Here is a 22,172-nt window from a genome sequence, read left to right on the forward strand (position 1 = left end):
TTTTAGTGTCTTTGTCTGATTTTGGTATTAGGTTGATGTTGGCTTCATAGAATGAGTTAGGTAGCATTCCCTCCTCTTCAATATTTTGGAAGAGTTTGAGCAGGATTGGTACTAATTCTTTCTGGAATGCTTGGTAGAATTCACATATGAAGCCATCTTCTCCTGGGCTTTCCTTTTTTTGGAAGCTTTTTGATGACTGACTCAATCTCTTTACTTGTGATTGGTTTGTTGAGGTCATCTATTTCTTCTCAAGTCAATGTTGGTTGATTATGCTTTTCTAGGAAGTTGTCCATTTGGTCTAAGTTGTCAAGTTTTTTAGCATATAGTTGCTCATAGTATCTTCTCATTACCTCCTTTATTTCTGCAGTGTTGATAGTTATGTCTCCTTTACCATTTTTGATTGTATTTATTTGCATCTGCTCTTGTTTTCTCTTTTTTTATTAACCTCACTAGGGGTCCATCAATTTTATTGATTTTCTCAAAAAACCAACTTCAAGTTGTGTTGAGTCTCTCTATTGTTTTCCTGTTCTCAGTTTCATTGATTTCTGCTCTAATCTTTGTTATTTTTTTTTCTTATGTTTGCTTTGGGGTTAGTTTGCTGTTCTTTCTCTAGTTCCTCGAGGTGAACAGTTAATTCCTCAATTTTTGCTCTCTCTTCTCTTTTAGTGTAGGCATTTAGGGCAATAAATTTCCCCTTCAGCACCACCTTTGATGCATCCCATAGGTTTTATTATTATTTTTTGTCTTTTTCCCAGAAGTTTTGATATGTTGTATACTGTCATTTGTTTGAGGTATTTACTAATTTCTCTTGTAATTTCTTCCTTTACCCACTGGTTTTCTAAGAGTGTGTTGTTTACCCTCCATATATTTGTGAATTTTATGACCTTCTGCCTGTTATTTATTTCCAACTTCATTCCATTATGATCTAAGTAAGTGTTTTGTATAATAACAGTATTTTTTAATTTGTTGAGACTTGCTTTGTGACCCAATATGTGGTCTATCCTGGAGAATTTTCCATGAACACTTGAGAAAAAAAGCTTATCCTGCTGTTGTGGGGCATAGTGTTCTATAAATGTCAATCTAGTTCATTTATCATATAATTCAACATCTGTTTCCTTGTTGATCCTCTGTCTAGATGTTCTATCCATTTATGAGAGCAGTGTATTGAAGTCTCTAACTATCATTGTAGAGGTATCTACTTCTCCTTTCAGTGTTCTCAGTGTTTGCCTCATGAATTTGGGGGCACTCTGGTTTGGTGCATAAATATTTTTGATTGTTATGTTTTCTTGATGAATTGACCCTTTTATTAATATATAATGTCCATATTTGTCTCTTTTAATTGCTTTACTTTTGAAGTCTAATTTGTCTGATATTAATATAGCTACTCCCGCTTTTTATGGTTGTTTTTTGCATGAAATATCTTTTTCCAACCTTTCACTTTCAGCCTATTTTTGTCTTTGTGTCTAAAGTGAGTTTCTCATAGACAACATATAGATGGGTCCTGTTTTCTAATCCATTCTGCCAGTCTATGTCTTTTTCTTTTTATTGGGGAGTTTAATCCATTAACATTTACTGTTATTACTATAATGGCAGTACTTTCTTCTACCATTTTGTCTTTTGGATTTTATATATCATGTCTTATTTTTTCCCTCTCTCTCCTTTTACCCTTCCTGAAAATCTTCATTTCTACACTTTTCTCCAAAACCCCTCTCTTGTCTTTTCGTATCAGCCTGTAGCACCCCCTTTAGTATTACTCTCTCAGTGTCTGTTTGTCTGAAGATATTTTAATCTCTCCCTCATTTTTGAAGGACAGTTTTGCTGGAGATAGAATTCTTGGTTGGTGGTTTTTCTCTTTCAATATCTTAAATATGTAATACTACTGTCTTCTCACCTCCATTGTTTCTGTGGAGAAATCTGTATATAGTCTTATTGAGCTTCCCTTGTATGTGATATATTACTTTTATCTTGCTGCTTTCAGAATTCTGTCTTTGACATTGGACAATCTGATCAGTAAGTATGTTGGAGTAGGTCTATTGGGATCTATTCTGTTTAGGGTATGGTGTACTTCTTGAATCTGTAATTTTCTTTCTTTCATAAGAGTTGGGACATTTTCAGTGAATATTTCTTATATTATTCTTTCTGCCCCTTTTCCCCTCTCTTCTCCTTCTGGGATAACCATAATACATATATTCATGTGCTTCATGTTGTCACTCAGCTCCCTAAGACCCTGCTCATATTTTTTCCATTCTTTTCACCATCTGTTCTTTTGTGTGTATGCATTCAAATGTCTTATTTTCCAGTTTGCTGATCCTTTCTTCTGCCTGTTCAAATCTACTATTTTATCCCTCCATTGTGTTTTTCATCTCCTCCATTGTCCCATTCATTCCCATAAGTTCTGCCATTTGTTTTTTCAAGTTTATGAATTCTTTTTAATGGTCATCCAGTGTCTTCTTTATAACCTTCACCTCTTTTGCCATATCTTCCCTCAGTTCCTTGAATTGATTTACGAGATATATTTGAATATCTTTAATTAGTTGTCTCAACTCCTGTATCTCAGTTGAACTATTAGTTTGTTCCTTTAGCTGGTCTGTATTTTCATGTTTCCTAGTATGGCTCATTATCTTAAGCTGTCTAGGCATCTGACTTTCTTGATTAGTTTATTCTGGAGCTCATTTTCACTCTTTTGCCTAGGGTTTTCTTATTGGTTGGCTTTGCTCTCTAGCCTTTGTTGTTCAGTTCAACTTTTTCTAGGCCTGTAACTTAGCTTCTATTTAGTTGGTCAGGGTTTTTTACATCTTGTTTTTCTGTTTCTTGTCCTGCCTCTATGTAACCTTTTTGTGAGAAGGTATCTTCATATATGTTTGACCCCAATCAGGTTTTCCCAGTCCGGATAGGCCCAGGTCTCAGGAGGAGGGTATGGAGTTTCCCTGAGAATGAGACCCCACAGTTTGTCAGACCCTCCTGTGAAGCCTCTAGTCTCTGTGCTTTTCCTATGCCATCCAGCAGGTGGCACTTGTCAGCCCGCAGCTCCCCAGTAGTGTAAAGAGATGTGGTGCCTTTATTTCTCTTTATTTCTCTGCAGACTGGGTCTCTGTGACGGGCATGGCTGACCAAAGATGTTTTCACCTTCACCCAGGGTCTGAGTTCTTTGAAGGAGGGCTGCCAGTTGAGCTGGACCACGCCCCTCTTTTCTTGGGGAAGTTATGCCCTTTAGGGAATTGCCTTTCCCACTAGGTTTGTTGCTTTGTGTGTCAGACCTATCTCAGCTCTTTCAAATATCTGAACTTTCTGTAAAGAGCTACTTACAATAGTTATTTTAAAAAGAAAGAAAGAAACAACAACAACAACAGCAACAACAACAACAACAACAAAAGATGTCCCTTTTTAAGGAAAGCCTTTCTGGAGCGAGGAAGTTTTGTCACTGTTTCAGTATAGAGTATTTAAAGATGAGTTTTGGGCTATTATCTGGATAATTACTCTCCAATAGCCTTAATTCCACCCTTGCCCAGGGCCTATTGAAGTGTAAACAGAGGAGTCAGAGAAAAGAGAAGGGACAAAATGTAGGAAAAAAAATAAAAATAAAAATAACCCAAGCCTTTTTGGAGCCAGGTAATGGGTGCTGGCTTCTATGTGCCCCCCTTACCTGGAGTCCAGCCCTTCTCTGTCTAGCACCTCCAATTCAAAAATTTAATTAATTTGTTGATTAATTCTGCAGTTGAGGCTGGGTTGAGCCCCCCTTCTTGCTCCCAGCAGATTGGTTTTTTTTCCCCTTGCAGGGAGCCTACTGTAAAACAGTCCATGGAGTCTGGGCAGGGAGGGGCACTAGACCCATGTTCAGGGGGACTTACAAATTTTGCTGTGATTTCAGCTTTTCCACCCAATCCAGACTTGTGTAAGATGTGTGACTGGTCACTGGAGACCCCAAGAATGCTGTTTCATACAGTTCCTGGCTAACTACCAGCTGCCCAAGAGGAGAGACTAAATTCCACACCTCACCACTCTGCCATCTTGCCCCACCCTCCTCTCATTTATTTTTAAAGAAAGTCATTTGAAATACCTACTGAAATTTATACAGATGTCTGAGATTTCTTCCCAATAATCCATGAGGTGGAAGGACAATGGGTGAAATATAGATGAAACTAGATTGAAGCTAGGTGATGGATACAAAGCAGTGTATTGTATGATTCTCCTTACATTTACCAGTGTCTGAAATATCCAATAATAAAAAGTTAAAAACTTGGAGTGATTCTAATCTGAGACGATCAAAATATCATTATTTTATGTTTTGAACTTTTTGAGTCTCTAAGTTTTCTCACATAAAAAGGGTGAGAAAAGATGCCTGTAGTGGGGATGGAAATAACCAGAAAGGAAAATACTAATAAATTTGATTGTACACAGATTTGAATTTCTGTATGCCAAAAACCATCATATACTAGATCAAATGAAAAATTGAGTTAAATATTTACAACCAATATTGCAAAGATTGTTTTACCATTTCACAAGGTAAATACTAAAATTCTAGTAGAAAAACAGTCAAAAACATGCCAAGACAATTCATAGAAGAAAAATAGCCAACAAGCATATTTTTAAATGTTCAATCTTAACCATTAGTCAAAAAATTAAAACAATGAGGTACTTTTATCCCTATCAAATTATTACAGATTATTCCTAATTCTTAATGTTGGATATTCTAATAGGTGTCAAGAGTCTTAAACATGTTCATATCCTAAGGAAATATAAAACATGTAAGGAAAGTTTTTTATTCAGAATCATTCATTGCAACATTATTCAAAATAGGGAAACACTGGAAAAAGCTGAATACCTTATCTTTAAATAATTTTGTATAGTTATTTTGGATACATTATGTAACTGTGAAAACTTTTGTAAATACCCTTGAATTACATGAAAACATGGTCAGAGTAATAGTGACTGAAAGCAGGATGTGAAGTTATGTTCAGAAGGATCTTCCATGTAATATATAAACACTTAGAGAACAAATTCAAGTATTATGTCAAAATGCCAATGGTGGTTATATCTGGTTGTAATTTATAGGTAATTTCTCTATACTTGTTTGTATTTTTCAAGTTTGGCATAATAAGCATTTTTGTAGTCAGAAAAAATTACAAAAACATCAAAGTCATCCTTCTTCCAATCAGCCCCCCTCCTTTGTCCCCAAACCTCCTAACAAGATACCCAATACCTGACTTGTTCCTCAGAAGGAAGAACATCTTTCATTCCAGTATTACAGATAAACGATCTACTATAGGAGTACTCCTGGTCCTCATTTGCATCCAAGTATAATTCATCAGTAACTGACTGAAAGCAGATCATTTACTCTTAGAGGGAAGGAAGAAACTCCTCAAACTAGGAGATGAAGCATCAGGTGGGGGCAAATAAGGGAGGGAAAACAAAGGGGGTGCTGGGGAAAAAGAACACAAATTTCACCTGCTTCATCATTTTCTTTGGGGCTTTCCATGTGTACCTTTAACTTTGCTTAGGCATTTATACTTTGATGTAGTGTGGGGAAACAGCTTATCATAGTGGTGCTGCAGAAACCAAAAACAACTTGCTTCATCACTTTCTCTAGTGGGAAACAAGGGTAAGACAAAAGAGCCTCTGGTTCTCAGTTTAGTAGGAGAGATATTTTACTGAGTTCTGCACATTATTTTTAGGTTGAAGAGTAACTTTCTTCCTCAGAACAAAGTCACCAGAAAAAGTGAGAGAAAGGTCTTTTTATCCCAACTCTTCTAGGAACAGATTAAATTCAGACACCAGATATCTTTCATGGCATGAATGTAAAGCAGGTTTTACCTGGCCATGTGAAGGGATTTCTGAAAGAAAACATGAGTATAAAACAGGTTTTATTATTATCACTATAAAAAAATTATGAGTAGTCAGTGCACTGAATTAAGTCAGAAAGTTTCAGTCTTGGCTCACTAGCAGCCTGAGTGAGTCCATACAACCACAGAGACATTCATACAAGTGATGAATATGGAGAACAGATTAGCATCTCATTCAGTCTTTTGGTTTCCCATACATACACAGCTCATTCCTACATTGCATATTTACTTTACTTGTTTCCCCTGTCAATAAGATTTTCTCTATTTTTTTTAAGTCCCACTCTTCCTTCAAGACAATTATGAAGCTCTCTTAGATAGATTGCTTTCTCTTTGCACATAAGTTGGCATTACCTTTCATCATACACATTTTTTCTTAGGCACTCAATAATCACATGATGAAGCATTTTATAGGTAGTCACAAGTAGGTTTCTGAGCCTTCCTAGATGATTGTTATATTAAAGTTGGTAGGTTTGGAGAAACTTCACCTCTCACTGATTTTTTTTTAGTGAAGTGTTTATAACTGTGAAAAGATGTAAATAGTCAAAATGTCCAACAGAGGATTAAATAAATTTTGGCTTAGCCATACAATAGAATAAACCAATAAAAATTATGTAGAAGACCTCGTAATGACCTTGAAAGATGCTCACAATATATGAAGTGTAAAAGCAGGTTACAAAACAGAATGCACATGAGTTCATTTTTATAAAAATATACATATTTTGCAAAGTAAAAGGACAAATGGTATTTACCAAAATATAAACATTGGTTATTTCAACATAGTAGGAACCTCTCATGATTTATAAAGAAAAAGACTTGTGGTGCTGTGAAGGAGACAGTTAACTGCAAGTTCCAACTGCTGATCCTTCAGATTTTCTAAGCATGCTTCTGTTCTCGGTAGCAGTGATTGGCTGTTACCAAAGTTGAGTGGACTGCTATACCAGTAAACTGTGAAAACTCGGGCTTCTCATTTTGGGTCTTCTTTTTTCAGTCTATATGAAAGAAACTTGGGAAAATGTAAAAAGGAAAGGCATAACTAGTCGGGCATCCCATTAGGAGACTATAACAGTAAGAAATATTAAAATAAGCACCCTGCTATAGTATGAATTTATAATGTAATCACTATTCCTTGTTAATAGAATAACTGCAAATGAACCAGGTGGGGAGGGGATGTGTTGTCTCTTTGGGGCAAGCCTCAATGTTTATTTGGTGCCAGAGGAAAGAAAATGCCCAGATATGATTGAACATCTGAATGGCAGTGCGAGGATTGGGACTCAGGCAAAGTCTGTGCCTTTATCTCTAACCATGAGATCACTGTTGAAAAAAGGCAGTACTAAATTGGGAGAAGTTGTCATATTGAAGGAAAAATCGGAAGAATGAGGCTATCTATGTGTGGAGCAGAAAAATTGTAGACAAATTTAGCAGTTTTGGTGATGTCAAATCTAATCGTGTACTTAATTTCTTTGAGTTCTTAAAATTTTTTGTGGCATGATCTTTGGACTATGTTGACTAGATCCTTTGACTCAGAGACCTTGGTTCTAAGCCCAAACCTGTCACTAGCTAGTAGCGGACTTTGAACATGTTACTTAATGTCTCGTATCTTAACTCTAAAGCACATTCCATCTATAAATTTTAAAAATATAAATGCTGAGTTACTAGTAATAAGGAGATATGGAGCTATTAGCAAAGCCTTAGCTCCTTGGCTGCCTTTCCCTTGAATTATGCTCTTTTGGTTCCCTTTCCTTCCTGAAGGCATTTTAAAGCCTTTCAAAGTAAGTTTTTACTTCATTGGTCAAAGGTAGATACAATCAAATCCATTTGAATGACATCAGAGATCTTGTATTTCAGAGAATTGAATTGGAACAACTTTGAGGATGACTTAATAGTAGGTCATTCAAACTGGAGAACTGAAGTGTACTATATTTAAGTCAGATTTTCAGGGAGGAGAAAAATTGACAGGTTCTAATAACGGTGCTATCATTTAATTTGAATGTTTACGAAAGTAATACATTAAAATACTACATGGGCACTGTTTTCCAAATTTAGCTGTTAAACTGAAGGAAACACATTAACATGTTGAACTACTTATATCTTTATTTTGTGCTTTATACTTCAAGACTGAAGATTTTAGCAATCAGAAATACTTGCTGATTGACAAGGATGTTAAATGGATTGAGAAGCAGAGAGTAAATCATCTTTGGAAAAAATGCACATAATGGCTTTGGTATGTCTCATATCATTTACTTTAAAATATGCTTTTAATAATACACTTTGCTTTTAGAACAGTTATAGGTTTACAGAAAAATTGCATAGAAAAGTGCAGAGAATTCCCATATACTCTCCCATCCCCCAGTTTCCCCTATTATTAATATCTTGTATTAGTGAGGTACATTTATTAGAACTGATGAACCAATATTGATATATTATTGGTAATTAAAGCCTATAGTTTACGTTAGGATTCATTCTTTATGTTGTACAGTTAAATGGGTTTTCACAAATGCATGCTGTATGTATCTACCATTACATTATCATGCCCTAATAATCCCATGTTCCATTCATCTGTCCTCCCTCCCCCTGAATCCATAGCAACCACTGATCTTTTTTCTGTCTCTAGTTTTTCCTTTTCCAGAATGTCATATAGTTGAACTCATATGGTATTTAGCCCTTCAGACTGGCTTCTTTCACATAGCAATATGCAATTCAGGTTCCTCCATGTCCTATTGTGGCTTGGTAGCTCATTTATTTTTATTGCTGAATAATATTCCATTGTATGGATGTGCCACTGTTTGTTTTCCATTCACCTATTGTGCCAGTTTGAATGTATTGTGTCCCCCAAATGCCATTATCTTTGATGTAATCTTGTGTGGGCAGGCATTATCAGTGCTGATTAGATTAGAATTCTTTGAGTGTTTCTTTGGAATGTGCCCCACCCAGCTGTGGGTGATGACTCTGATTGGATAATTTCCATGGAGGTGTTTCTCCGCCCATTCAGGGTGGGTCTAAGTTGAGTTACTGGAGCCATATAAATGAGCTGATGGACAAAGGGAACTCAGTGCAGCTGTGAGTGACATTTTGAAGAGGAGTTACAGCCAAGAGAGACACTTTGAAGAAAGCACAATTGCTGCAGATGAGAGAGAGTTTGAAGATGGCCATTGAAAGCAGACTCTTGCTCTGGAGAAGCTGAGAGAGGACAAATACCCCAAGTGCAACTGAGAGTGACATTTTTGAGGAACTGCAGCCTAGAGAGGAACATCTTGGGAGAAAGCCATTTTGAAACCAGAACTCTGGAGCAGACGCCAGCCACGTGCCTTCCCAGCTAACAGAGGTTTTCCGGACACCATTGGCCATCCTCCAGTGAAGGTATCCGATTGTTGATGTGTTACCTTGGACACTTTATGGCCTTAAGACTGTAACTGTGTAACGAAATAAACCTCCTTTTATAAAAGCCAATCCATCTCTGGTGTTTTGCATTCCAGCAGCATTAGCAAACTAGAACACCTATTAAGGGGTATCTTGTTTGCTTCCAGTTTTTGGCAATTATGAATAAAGCTGCTAGAAACATTCATGTACAGGTTTTTGTGTGAATAGAAGTTTTCAATTCCTTTGGGGAAGCATCTAGGAGTGTGACTGCTGGATTGTATGATAAGCCTATGTTTAGTTTTGTAAGAAACTGCCAGACTGTACTATTTTGCATTTCCACCAAAAAGTGAGAGCTCCTGTTGCTCCACACTCTTGCTAGCATTATAGTCTTGTCAGTACTTTAGATTTTAGTCGTTCTAGTAAGTGTGTGGTGGTATTTCATTGTTTTTAATTTAAAATTCTCTACCTACATATGATGTTGAGAACTTTTCACGTATTTATTTGCCATTTTTATATCTTCTTTTGTGAAGTATCTATTCAGTTTTTTTGCTCATTTTTTAATTGGGTTGTTTTCTGATTGTTGAGTTCTAAGAGTTTTTAGTGTATTTTGGATACAAATCCTTTATCAGATATGTGCTTTGCAATTATTTCCTCCCCATCTGCAGCTTATTTCTTCCTTCTCTTACCAGTGTTTTTGCAAAGCAGAAGTTTTTATTTTAATGAAGTCGAACTTATCAGTGTTTTCTTTCATGCTTTTGGAGTTGTATCTAAGAAGTCATTGCCAAACCCAAGGTCACTTTAGATTTTCTTTTATGTTATACTCAAAAAGTTATATAGCTTTGAAATTTGCATTTAGGTGTATGATCCATTTTGAGTTAATTTGTTGTGACCTCTAGATGCTCTCTCTCTCTCTCTCTCTCTCTCTCTCTTTTTGCATGTAGATGTCCAGTTATTCCAGCACCATTTATTAAAAAGACTATCCTTTCTCCACTGAATTGCCTTTGCTCTTTGTCAAAGATCAGTTGATTGTATTTGTGTGGTTCTGTTTCCAGACTCTCTATCCTATTCCATTGATCTTCTTGTCTTTTTCCTCACCAATACCACACTGTCTTGATCCCCATAGCTTTATTGTAAGTTTCAAGGTTGGGCAGTGTCAGTCCTCTGACTTTGTTCTTCAGTATTGTGTTGACTATTCTGGGTCTTTTGCCTTTCCATATAAACTTTAGAATTGATTTGTTGATATCTACAAAATAACTTGCTGTTATTACTTGCTGTTATTTGTTGATATTCACAAAATAACTGGCTGTGATTTTGGTTGAGGTTGTGTTGGATCTATGTATCAAGTTGGGAAGAACTGATATCTTAACAATATTCAAACTTCCTTCCATGCATGGAATAGCTCTCCGTTTTTTTAGATCTGTTTTGATTTCTTTCATCAGGGTTGTAGTTTTCCTCATATAAATCTGTACATATTTTGTTAGATTTATACCTAAGTATTTCATTTTTTGGCACTAATGTAAGTGGTGTTTTGTTTGTAAGTTCAAATTCAAATTGTTCATGGATCATATATAGGAAAGCAATTAATTTAGTATATTAACATTGTTTTCTTGCAACCTTGCTATAATCACTTTATTAGTTCCAGATGGGTTTTTTTGGTCAATTCCTGGTAATTTTCTAAGTAGGCATATCATCTGGGGATGAAGACAGTTTTATTTCTTCCCTCCCAATATGTATACCTTTTATTTCCTTTTCTTGGGTTAATTGCATTAGCAAGGACTTTTGGTATGATGTTGAATAGGAGTGGTAATAGGGCATCCTTGTCTCATTCCCAGGCTTGGGAGGAAAGCATCAGTTTCTCACCATTATGTGTGATGTTGGTGTAGGTTTTTTGTAGGTGTTTTCTTATCAAGTCGAGAAAGTTCCTCTTTACTCCTAGTTTGCTGGAAATTTTTATTTTTAAATCATGAATCAGTGTTGGATATTGTCAAATGCTTTTTCTGTATCTATTTATATGATCATAGCATTTTTCTTCTTTAGCCTTTTGATGTGATAGATTGCATTAATTGATAGTTGAATGTCGAGCCAGTGTTGCATACATATAATAAATCCCACTTGGTCATAACATATAATTTTTTTATACATTGTTGAATTCAGTTTAATATTTTGTTGAGGATTTTTGCATCTGTATTCATGAGAGACATTGGTCTGTAATTTTTCTTTCTTGTAATGTCTTTGTCCAGTTTTGGTTTTAAGGTACTGCTGACCTCATAAAATTAGTTAGGAGTTATTCTCTGCTTCTACTGTCTGGAAAAGATTATAGATAATTAGTATCATTCTTCTTTAAATGCTTGGTAGAATTCACCATTAAAACCTTTTGGGTTGGTTTTGTCTAGTTTGGAAGATTATTAATTGTTGGTTTGATTTCTTTAATAGATATAGGCCTATTCAATTAATCTAGTTCTCCTTGTGTGAGTTTTAGTGGATAGTGCCTTTCATGGAATTGTGCATTTCACCTAAGTTATCAAATTTGTTGGCATAGAGTTGTGGATAATAGTCCTTTATTATCCTTTTAATATCTGTGGGATCAGTAGTGATGGTCCCTCTTTAATTTCTGATATTAGTAATCTGTGATTTCTCTCTTTTTTCCTTGGTAGCCTGGCTAGAGTTTTATCAATTTTATTGATCTTTTCCAGCTTTTGGTTTCATCGTGTACAAATATCTGTTTGAATCCCTGCTTTAAATCCTTTTGGTTATATACCTAGAAGTGGGATTGCCAGGTCATATGGTAATTCTATACCTACCTTTCTAAAGGAACTGCCAAACCCTCTTTCACAGCAGCTGTACCATTTTAATATTCCCACCAACAATGAACAAGTGTTCTTATTCCTAGCAAGCCATTTTTGAGGGAGGAAAAAATCAGTTAAATTTAATTCACAAGACAATTGTCAAGAACCACACAGGATCTGAGATTTTACTTACAAGCTGACATATTGGTCTGTTACTGTTTTTTTGATGCTGGCAAAAGACATAAGGCTCCTGGATTAGAAACAAAGGACTTCATTACTCACAGCAAAACCATAGCCAGCGTGTCAGCATGATGCTCAGTCCAGTTCCCCATACATGGAGACAACACCCCCCAAGTAAATGGAGACAACATTCATTATGGATGCCCAAACATGTAGTGGGCTGCATTTTCAGGAAAGGAAGAGTGACCTTGGGAGATTCACCACGGAAACAAGCCTGCTTTTGCTGGGCGTGGGGGGTTACATTTCTTTATCCCTCAAGGTTGCTTGCTGCAAACACAACCCTGATAAAAGGCATGGATAAATGTTAGTCAGCGCCTTACAGTCTTGGCATAACCAGACAGAACATGAAGTAGTGCTCAGAATGCATGTGGATTGTCTCCCCCAAAAGCAATGCAGTGAAATATTAGATCTAGTTACAACAGTACCATCCTCAGAGTCTTTATCAAGCCAGATTCTGTGTTATGCAGCTTGTATAGTCAATCATACCTTTCCATCAGTTATCTACATAGAGAAAACCTGAGCCACAGCTATTTTTCTAGTTTGCAATAATTTATTTATAAATATTAATACCAATTAGGGAGTGAATGTAGAGCTTGGTCAGCTATTATGCTGTCTGCTCTTGTCACATAATGGGAAAAATATTTTGAAGGGATGATTTCTTTAATACTTTGTAGTTGCTTATAGCAAAAAAACCTCAAAAATATGTTCAGAATAATTGAATGGAAATAATTCTTATTTCTTCCAACAGATGGAATTGCTACTTTTGTATGTTGTGATTTTGCTTTTGGATATGTTTGATTTTTCATCAGGAATAATATATAATAAAGGTAAGTTTCAGACTCTCAGACTCTCATCATGGTAGTTTACATCAGGGCATCAGTCTTTTTTGGTCATGCACTCCATCAGAAAAAAAAAACATTGAACTTGCTTCCCCAATATTTATACTAATATATATATGCATATATATAATTTTGTTTGTTTGTTTAATATGAGACACTTCAAGAACTTGCATGTCATCCTTGCGCAGGAGCTATGCTAATCTTCTCTGTATCGTTCTAATTTTAGTATATGTGCTGCCAAAGCGAGCACTATACTAATATATTGTGTATCTTATAAACCTAAGAAGAAATAGGAATTAAGAGGGATTTAAAAGAATGAAATAGTATTTTTAATCATTGTAAAGTATACTTATTAACATTATAAAACTTTATTCTAATTTTAAAAATTGTTATTAAACAATGTGATTCATTTATTTTTTAAAAATTTTGAATTCAAACATTGCATGGTAGAAATTTGAATATCTAGTTCTAAATTCAATGTATTTTTCTGTTTTACTTTGACTATTATATTAAAAATGTGCTTCACAAAAATATGCATATCTAAATGGAAGAAGTGCCTGTTGGCTTAATTAAATAAATAATGGTACTCATTTTCAATCCCATCTATCAATTTTGTAAAGATTTTTATTGAAAATTTTTGGTAAGTTTACATCTTCTTGTATGTCAACCAATTGCATTTTTTCCATTTTAAACAACCGGTTTCAAACCCCACTGAAACTTCATTTGGAACATTTAGATCAGGTAGTAAAATTCTGTTTCCAAATTTTAAAGTGTGCAAATATGAGGGCTTTTATAGATGGCATTTTATGAAATTTCTGGCAACAAAATCACATAATGGAAACATGTCTATAGTCAAACTGTCTATATTCAAAATGTTCGCTCCATAGCCTACATTTTTAAAACAGGAATTAATTTCATATTAAATGTCAACTTCAATTAGAAAGGACAGATTAAATCCCGATTTATTTTTTTGAAAATATCTGCCAGCCCGCATATTCCAGGGAGCCATTTGTCATCTTCAAAAAGGTCAGGAAATTTGGAACTCTGGTTTTTAATGTTTATCCCCCCCCCTCCTTTTTTTTTGGTAATGGAAAAAACCCACAACTCATCCTTAAGTTGGACAAAATTTTTAAGTACTTTGCCATGATTTACAAGCAAAATTATTGCTAGCTACAAAGGATGTTCATGGTCACCCTCCATCAAGCCTTACCTAAGATGTCCTTCAGCACTTTCGGTGCTTCTGGCTTCAACTTCATTGCTCTAATTGTGTGACTATGAATACAGAAGTGAACAAATTTTATATATTGTGATATTTCTGTAAATTTGTCCCAGAGTGGTTTTCTTATTCTAGTCAGACCAAACATTTCATCAGTGTTTACACTTGTACCATTTCGACAAATCATATACTCTTGAAGATGTAACTTCTCTGGGACATCTTTCCTTTAGAGGCTCAAAAAAAGTAGTTTTTTTTTTGCATTTCATTATTAAAATAGAATCTAGCAAATTCTATAATTTGAGAATTTCTGGGCAAAGAGATCCATTTGGGTAGGTGTGGAGGTTGGGAGTTGCTTCTCTGTCTTGCTGCACAATATCTCATGTGTTTTTCCCTGGCTCTATCTTCACAATTCAGGTTCAGTGGGGCCTGTTGATGAGTACATAATTCATAAAATTATCTCAAAATGCAGAGCATAAACTGATTAGCTTAGCTATGAAACAAGAATTAGAAAAAGCTTCAGAGAGAAGGCACTATTTGAACCAGACCTTAAAATGTGTTAAAATTTGAGGCAGAGAATGGAAATAGAGAGAACCACATGAATATTCCAGAGTTGCTGGAATATAGGTTGTGTGAGGGGAGTTTGAAAGAGTAGCTTGGCCACTTAAAGATTGTCTGGCAGAATAAAGAGAGGGTGGCCCTTAGAAACAAAAGCAACTTGGATCCAATCTAAATTTACTGATTGTTAGTTGTGTTACCCTTGAGCAGTAACTTCATCTTCCTGAGTCCTGGTTCCCTCTTCTTTAAAGAGGGGACAGTAATACATATGGCACAAGGTATTGCAGGAATTAAGTGTAGTGATATGTGAGACATGTCTGCTCCAAAGTGTATTATTTAAAAGAGTTCATTTCCTGCTTAGCTTCTTTCCCATTTAAAGAGGTTATTCATAGGCAAAGGGGTATCAGTGAAGATTTTTAAGCAGAGAAGTGATTTTGAATTTAATCAAATAATAGCTTTAAAAAAGGGTCTGATAGAATTTTCAGATATGGGCAAAGTGAATGTGTAGGTTGAGAATACTTTGAAAACTATTTAACATTGTATCTCTTGAGACAAATTTTAAATCATATTTGTGATACTAGCACAGGTATGTTTACTTATAGTAAGTTAAGAACAGCATGGAAACTGTTAAGTTATGCAAACAGTATATATAATATGCAATTATAAAGTATATTTTGTTTTACTTCCCATTTAAATCCCAATTTCTCTGTGGGGCTGGTTATTCCTCTGTTTCTGGATGCGTAATTTGGGCAGGTCCCATGACTTTTTTGGTTACATTTAGACAATTCAATTATTTCTCTTGTAATTTCAAATTATAAAACACAGTCTCACATTTTAATTGTAATAAAATGTCCAAGCCCATAGAACTGCCCAAACTTTTGTTTTATAACTGAAGCTTCTTCCCTTCTTCCTTTTTGGGCATGTGGAAAGCATGCATTTAGGGAAGAAGGGTTAAGATCTGCTTTTCCATCTTCCCAACCTAGTGCTTAGGTTCTTTCTTACCATCTTGCTAACTGTGGGTTTCAACCCTTCTGGCTCTGAACTTAGAGCTGGGAGAGAGACGTAGAGGGAATGGCATATCCACTCTCTGGATTCAGCATATGTGTAAAGCTGACTCTCAATCTCCTGGGCACTTGCAAGCGTCCTTCAGAGACGCTTCCTTCTCCCATTACATTACTGGAGATCTTGCATCTGTAGTTCTTCTAATCAGGGCAAAAGCTTCTCTATCCCCCCTCATTTATTCTTTCCTCAGCTTCTGAAAATCCATCTATGCTTTCGAATTGTTTCTACTGAGATCTAGATGCCATTTGGAGAGACCTTTGGGGACAGGACCCTAGATGACTCTGTTAGTTTTTTCTCACAAGTAGTTTGCAGCTGGACACAGGAAGCATTCATACATGTTTCGCCCCAGCAAACTTCAGTTGTGCAGGTCTGCCGACATAGCCACCTCCTTTCTGTCAGAGCGTCTCCTGTGCTCTCCACCATCTCTCACCCTGTAGATATTCCAAGGAGTATGAGTTTGTGCCCCAAACTGTAGGGGATACACGTTACATTTCGTAGCTCTCCTAAGACTCAGGTAAGGAGAGGACTCCTCCCGCTGTCCCAACCCACACGCCTGAGGGGAGGAATTACCATCATATCCAGAGCTCCCCAACAAAACACAAACTATCTTTCCAGTCTCCAACTCCGGACCCTCACTAAGGGTGAGGAGTTTAAGAGTCAACAACAGGTTTTTGGCCACCTCTGAAAGTTTCACATCATGGTCTGGCATGTGGTATATTTTATTTTAGTGCTTCACCTAAACCTTCCTTTTTAGTGTCCTGATATTGTAGCTTTAAAAAGAAAAGAAGTGGAAGATTTGAATTTTATGTAAAGTGAATTTAAGCTTTATGATTATAATTCTTATTCTTTTAAAAATACTTTGTCAGTTTTTAAAATATGGGTCTTACTAATGGAAATTCTTCTATTGGTGACCTAAAATGTGTATTTTTTAATTATTTAGGTGATCTGGAGACACACTTTGCTTGTTCCAGCCAAGGGTCCCTCCAAAAGAATGAAATAATCAAGTTGTACCTTTCCTCAGATAACTTGGTAAGGTCCCATAATAGTATGTATCACTGACACTTCATATTCCTTTTAAGACCCTGTGTAAAATCAATAGATCAGTACTCTTCTCACAGTCCTTCTACTATCTTCAGACGTGGAGAGGAGAAATTCTATATAAATTATAACCTTTTGTATTCCATGTCCACTAAGATCAGGTGAAATATTTCACTGTGCCATCGAGTATCCTCAGTGTTTTGCTTTGTTTTAAAAAAATGCTACCCTTCTCCCTCATTTTTTTTAAGATTGTCTATAACTATCTTTATTTTTTATGGAACTGATTTGTCCTTTTGACGTTTGACAGATGTGGCTTGCTAGAGAAAGTTACCTCACATGACCTCGAGAGTCTTTTCCTTTTATAACAAATACCACATGGGAATTGTCACTTTGGGTAAGGGATGATTTGATTCATTTGAATCAAATTATGGAGACTTTTAAAAAAATGCACCAACAAAATAAAATTAAAAGTCCTATTAAGATAGCCACTCAACAAATGCTGACAAAAAGTAAATTAAAATGCACAGCATGTCTAAAAATAGAGAATAAATATAAGAAAAACAAAGAAAAACACCCTGTGAGGTTAAATAAATTCACCCCAAAATCTGCTTTGACTTAATCTCTGGTACCTTCTTAATATGTCAAATATATATTTATTTTTAAATTTACAGCTATTGTAAAGTGTATGCCTTTTTAGTCATAATCATTTTTTCTGATAATATGTTATGTTTATAATGGAAAAGGACTGGGCTTTGGAGAAAGACAGATCTACACAGCTGGGGTCAAATCTTGGTCCTGCCATTTATGAATGTGTGTCCTGGGGTAGGTTACCTAATATCTCTGACCTTCAGTTTTATCCTCTTAAAAAGGGTGGTAATAGTAGTAATAACAACTAACATTTATTAAGTGTTTATATATATATATCAGGCATTGTTCAAGGTGCTTTATCTTCAGTATGACATTTAATCTTCACATTTAATCTTTTGTGAGATAAGTATTATTATTTTTCCCTAAATCTCGATTAAAAATCACAGTTCCCCTCCCAAACCCCTGTATTTCCTATCTCCCTTCCCTACTTTACTCTTATAATTTATTCTATACTTATTTTACTTGTTTTATGTGTCCATCCATCTGTCCATGCATCTGTCTACCAATCCATTCATCCAGTCTCTCTGGCAACCCCATTAGAATGTAAGTTCCACAAGGGTGGGTAATTTCTGTCTACTTTGTTCACTCCTGTATCCCTAGCACCTATAACACTGCATAATTCATCATAAGTAAATATTTTTTGATGGAATATGTTTCTCCATTTTATAGGTAGGGAAACTGAAGCTCACAGAGATAAGTTGCCCAAAGTGATCTTAGTCACTTGGAGTACTAAATGAAATAAAGCACTTAGTATCTGGCTCATGTTGGATTTCAGTAAAGATCACCATTTATGATTATTGCATTCTCACATACCTTCTCGAAACTGGAAAACATCTAATAAAATGCAGTAAAATAAGTTTTGCTTTATACATCTGCTTCCTTTTTTTCCTTAGATACAAAATAATTTTAATAGAATGGGAATTTCTACATGTAATAGCACATGGTTTTGATTCTGTTTATTAAACATAACTTTGTTCCTATTTCTTTGACAGAAAAGATTATTATAATGATTGATTTGAAAGTCATTGTAACACTAGCATAATATGTTACTGAGTTTGAATGTATACTTTTTAAAATAGATTTCTTTCCTAGCTATAAACTGGAATTACTAAAAATATCAGTCTCAGGCACCATCTGCTTTTCATGATTTCTCCTCACTTTTTGTTTAATGGAATATGCTTCTCTCCACTAAATTGTCATTATTTGTTTTTTTTTTTCCTCTCTCCTATAGAAAATCCAGTGTTTTTTCCAAACTGAAAGTGAGATTTCTTCAAAAGAAATTCTCAGCGTGTTCACATCAGGAGGACTTGCTCCCAGTTTAGAAATCATAAATAGTACATATACTGGTATCTTCCACTTTAATTTAACTTTGGTAATTACATTTTATTTTATTTTGTGATATATTAACAAGAAGCATACTCTCCCTTATAGGATATGTTCTCTTCAAGTAGCTAGTTCAGTAATATTATACCTATATATGTTTTAAACCCAACAACACATTGTTTTGCTTAAAGTCATATACGTTTTAAGTAAAGTGAGAGACAAGAAAAAATATACATATAATATTTCCTTATATATTTACCATTTCCGCTACTCTTCATTCATTTAGGTAGATACAGATTGCCATATGATCATTTTTCTTTGGCCTGAGGGATTTCTTTTAGCATTTCTTATAGTGTGATTATGCTGGCAATGAATTCTCTGTTTTTTGGGGGTTTTTTTTCCACACCTGAAAATGTCTTTATTACACCTTCATTTTTTTAACAGCTATATACAGATATAATTCACATACCATACAGTTCACCCATTTAAAGGGTTACGGTTCATTGGGTTTAGGTCTAGTCAGATTGTGCAACCATCACTTCAATCCATTTAGAACATTCTCATGACCCCTCAAAGAAACCCTGTACCTTTTAGTTACCTTTTTATTAACACTACTCATTCTCCTACTACCTCTCTCCTTCAGTCTAGGCAACCAGTAATATACTTTCTGTCTCTATATATTTGCTTATTCTGGACATTTCATATAAATGAATGGAATCATATGATACATGGACTTTTGTGACTGGCTTCTTTCACTTAGCATTAATGTTTTCAAAGTTCATCCAAATTGTTGCATGCATCAGTATTTCATTTCTTTTTATTGCCAAAAAATATTCCATTGTATGAATATACCACATTTTGTTTATTCATTCATCCATAGATGGACATTTGGGTTGTTTCCACATATTTGGCTTTTATGAATAATGCTACTCTGAAGATTCTTGTGCAAATTTTTGTGTGGATATGTTTTCATTTCTCTTGGATATATACCTAGGAGTGCAATTGATGGGTCAGTATTTAACACTTTGAGGAACTACCAGATTGTTTTCCTTGTGGCTGCACAATTTTACATTCCCACCAACAAAGTATGAGGTTTCCAATTTCTGCACATCCTCACCAACGCTTGCTATTATCTGGCTTTTTGATGACAGCCTTCCTAGTAGGTGTGAAGTGGTATCTAATTATTGTTTTGATTTTCATTTCTCTGGTGACTTATGTGAGCATCTTTTCATGTATTTGTTGGCCACTGTATGTCTTCCTTAGAAAAATGTCTATTCAGATCTTTACCAATTTTAATAGGGTTATTTGTCTTTTTATTATTAAGTTTTAGAGTTCTTTACATATTCTAGATACAGGTCCTTTTCAGATATAGGATTTGCAAATATTTTCTGTTATTCTGTGGGTTGTCTTTTTACTTTCTTGATAGAGTCCTTTGAAGCACAGAAGTTTTAAATTTTGATAAAATGCAACTTATCTATTTTCCTTTCTTGCTTGTGCATTTGGTGCCATACCTAGGAAACGATTGCTAACCCAAGGTCACAAAAATTTATCCCTGAGTTTTCTTCTAGGAATCTTATAGTTTTAGCTCCTAAGTTTAGATCTTTGATCCATTTTGAGTTAATTTTTATATGGTGTGAGTTAGGGGTCTAACTAGCACTATTAATGAAAACATTATTCTTTCCCCATTGAATTGTTTTGGGACTCTTGTTGAAAATCAATTGACTATAAATGATTTATTTATTTTCAAATTCTCAATTCTGTTACATTGATCAATATGCCTATCCTTGTGCCAGGACCACACTGTCTTGATTTACTGTTGCCTTACAGTAAGTTTTGAATTTGGAAAATGTGAGTCCTCCAACTGCTTGGTCTTCTGATCCTTGAACATGGGATGTCTTTCCATTTATTTAGAATTTCTATAATTTTTTAAACAGTGTTTTATACTTTTGAGAGTATAAGTCTTACACTTCTTTTGTTAAATTTATTCCTAAATATTTTATTCTTTTTGATGCTATTGTAAAGGGAATTGTTTTCTTAATTTCACTTTCATATTGTTCATCTCAAGAGTGTAGATATACAATCAATTTTTGTATTTTATCTTGATTCCCAAAAATCCTTGCTGAACTTGTTCTAGTAGATTTTTAGTGGTCACCTTCATTTATAAAGGTTTTTATAACACATTTATAACAAAAAGTGTTTTGTTAGATATAGAATTTCTGATTGCCTTTTCATTTTCTTTCAGTATTTTGAATATTCCATGCTAATGTCATCTGGCTATCGGTGTTTGAATGAGAAGTCTGCAGTTAATTTTATAATTAAATAATATATATTATATATACACAATTATTTTATTTTATTTTATTTTATTATTGTCCCTGTATATTTTGTGTCGTTTTTCTCTGGATGCTTTTAAGACTTTCTCTTTGTATTTAACCTGATTTGGGTTAAGTGGTTTTCTTGCTGGTCCACCAAGTATGCACATGTTGGAGCATATGATGTTGTCGCTCAGGTCTCTAAGGCCCTGTTCATTTTTCTTCATTCTTTCCCCCACTTATCAGTTCAGATAATTTCAATTGCTGTATCTTCAAGTTCACTTCAAGTTCACATCTCCTATCTGCTTTTCACCTATGTGGTGAATTTTTCATTTGTTATTATACTGTTATTGTTTCCATTTGGTTTTATTTTTATATTTTTCATTTCTATCTTGAGACTTCCTATCCATTAACTCACTAGGACAACATTTTCCATAAATCTTTGTACACATCTGCTTTGAAGTCTTTGTCTGCTGTCTAGAGTCATTGTTAGTCAGTTTATTTTTACCTTTTTTCCTGAGCATAGCTTACACTTTCCTGTTTCTTTTCATGTCTTGTCATTTTTGGTTGAACACTGGACATGAAAGAAAATAAGCTGTAGCAATTCTGGATTCTATTATGTTCTTCTGAGGATTTCTTGTTATTCTGTTCTAAAAGGGAGATAACTTGTTTTTGGTTCAAACTTCAAACTTTCTTACCAACGGTTTTGGCAGCTGATATTTCTGCTCAGTTTTTTCAGCTTTCACTGCTGATTTTTTTAAAAACCTGAACCTCAGGTTGGGGTGGGGGTGGGGGTTTCTCCTCTGCACCTGTTTTGCTCAAATTATATTTAGATTTTAAGTTTCACCCTTCTTGCATTTCCCTTGTCCCTGGAATTTTCCCCTTAAATTTACAAATCCTCTGTCAACCCCAAGCTCTTCCTCTGACAAATCAAGCCAGTAATGTTTCAGCTCTCT

General features: G+C 35.0%; 1 protein-coding gene and 1 non-coding gene across 2 annotated transcripts in view; one reads left to right on the forward strand and one right to left on the reverse strand.

Moving 5' to 3' along the window:
* The first annotated feature begins 12,971 nt into the window (after window positions 1-12,971).
* The window catches only part of CATSPERB (cation channel sperm associated auxiliary subunit beta), a 188,590-nt gene continuing 179,389 nt past the window's right edge, over window positions 12,972-22,172 (forward strand). The window contains exons 1-3 of the mRNA XM_037835252.1: window positions 12,972-13,050; window positions 16,836-16,924; window positions 18,813-18,953. Coding sequence (XP_037691180.1) covers window positions 12,972-13,050; window positions 16,836-16,924; window positions 18,813-18,953 — 309 coding nt within the window. The remainder of the gene's footprint in view (window positions 13,051-16,835; window positions 16,925-18,812; window positions 18,954-22,172) is intronic.
* On the reverse strand, window positions 13,206-13,312 carry LOC119533533. Its single transcript, XR_005216662.1, has one exon. It is a non-coding gene; the product is annotated as a U6 spliceosomal RNA (small nuclear RNA).

Source organism: Choloepus didactylus, chromosome 4 (genome assembly GCF_015220235.1).
Source record: "Choloepus didactylus isolate mChoDid1 chromosome 4, mChoDid1.pri, whole genome shotgun sequence".
NCBI lineage: Eukaryota > Metazoa > Chordata > Mammalia > Pilosa > Megalonychidae > Choloepus > Choloepus didactylus.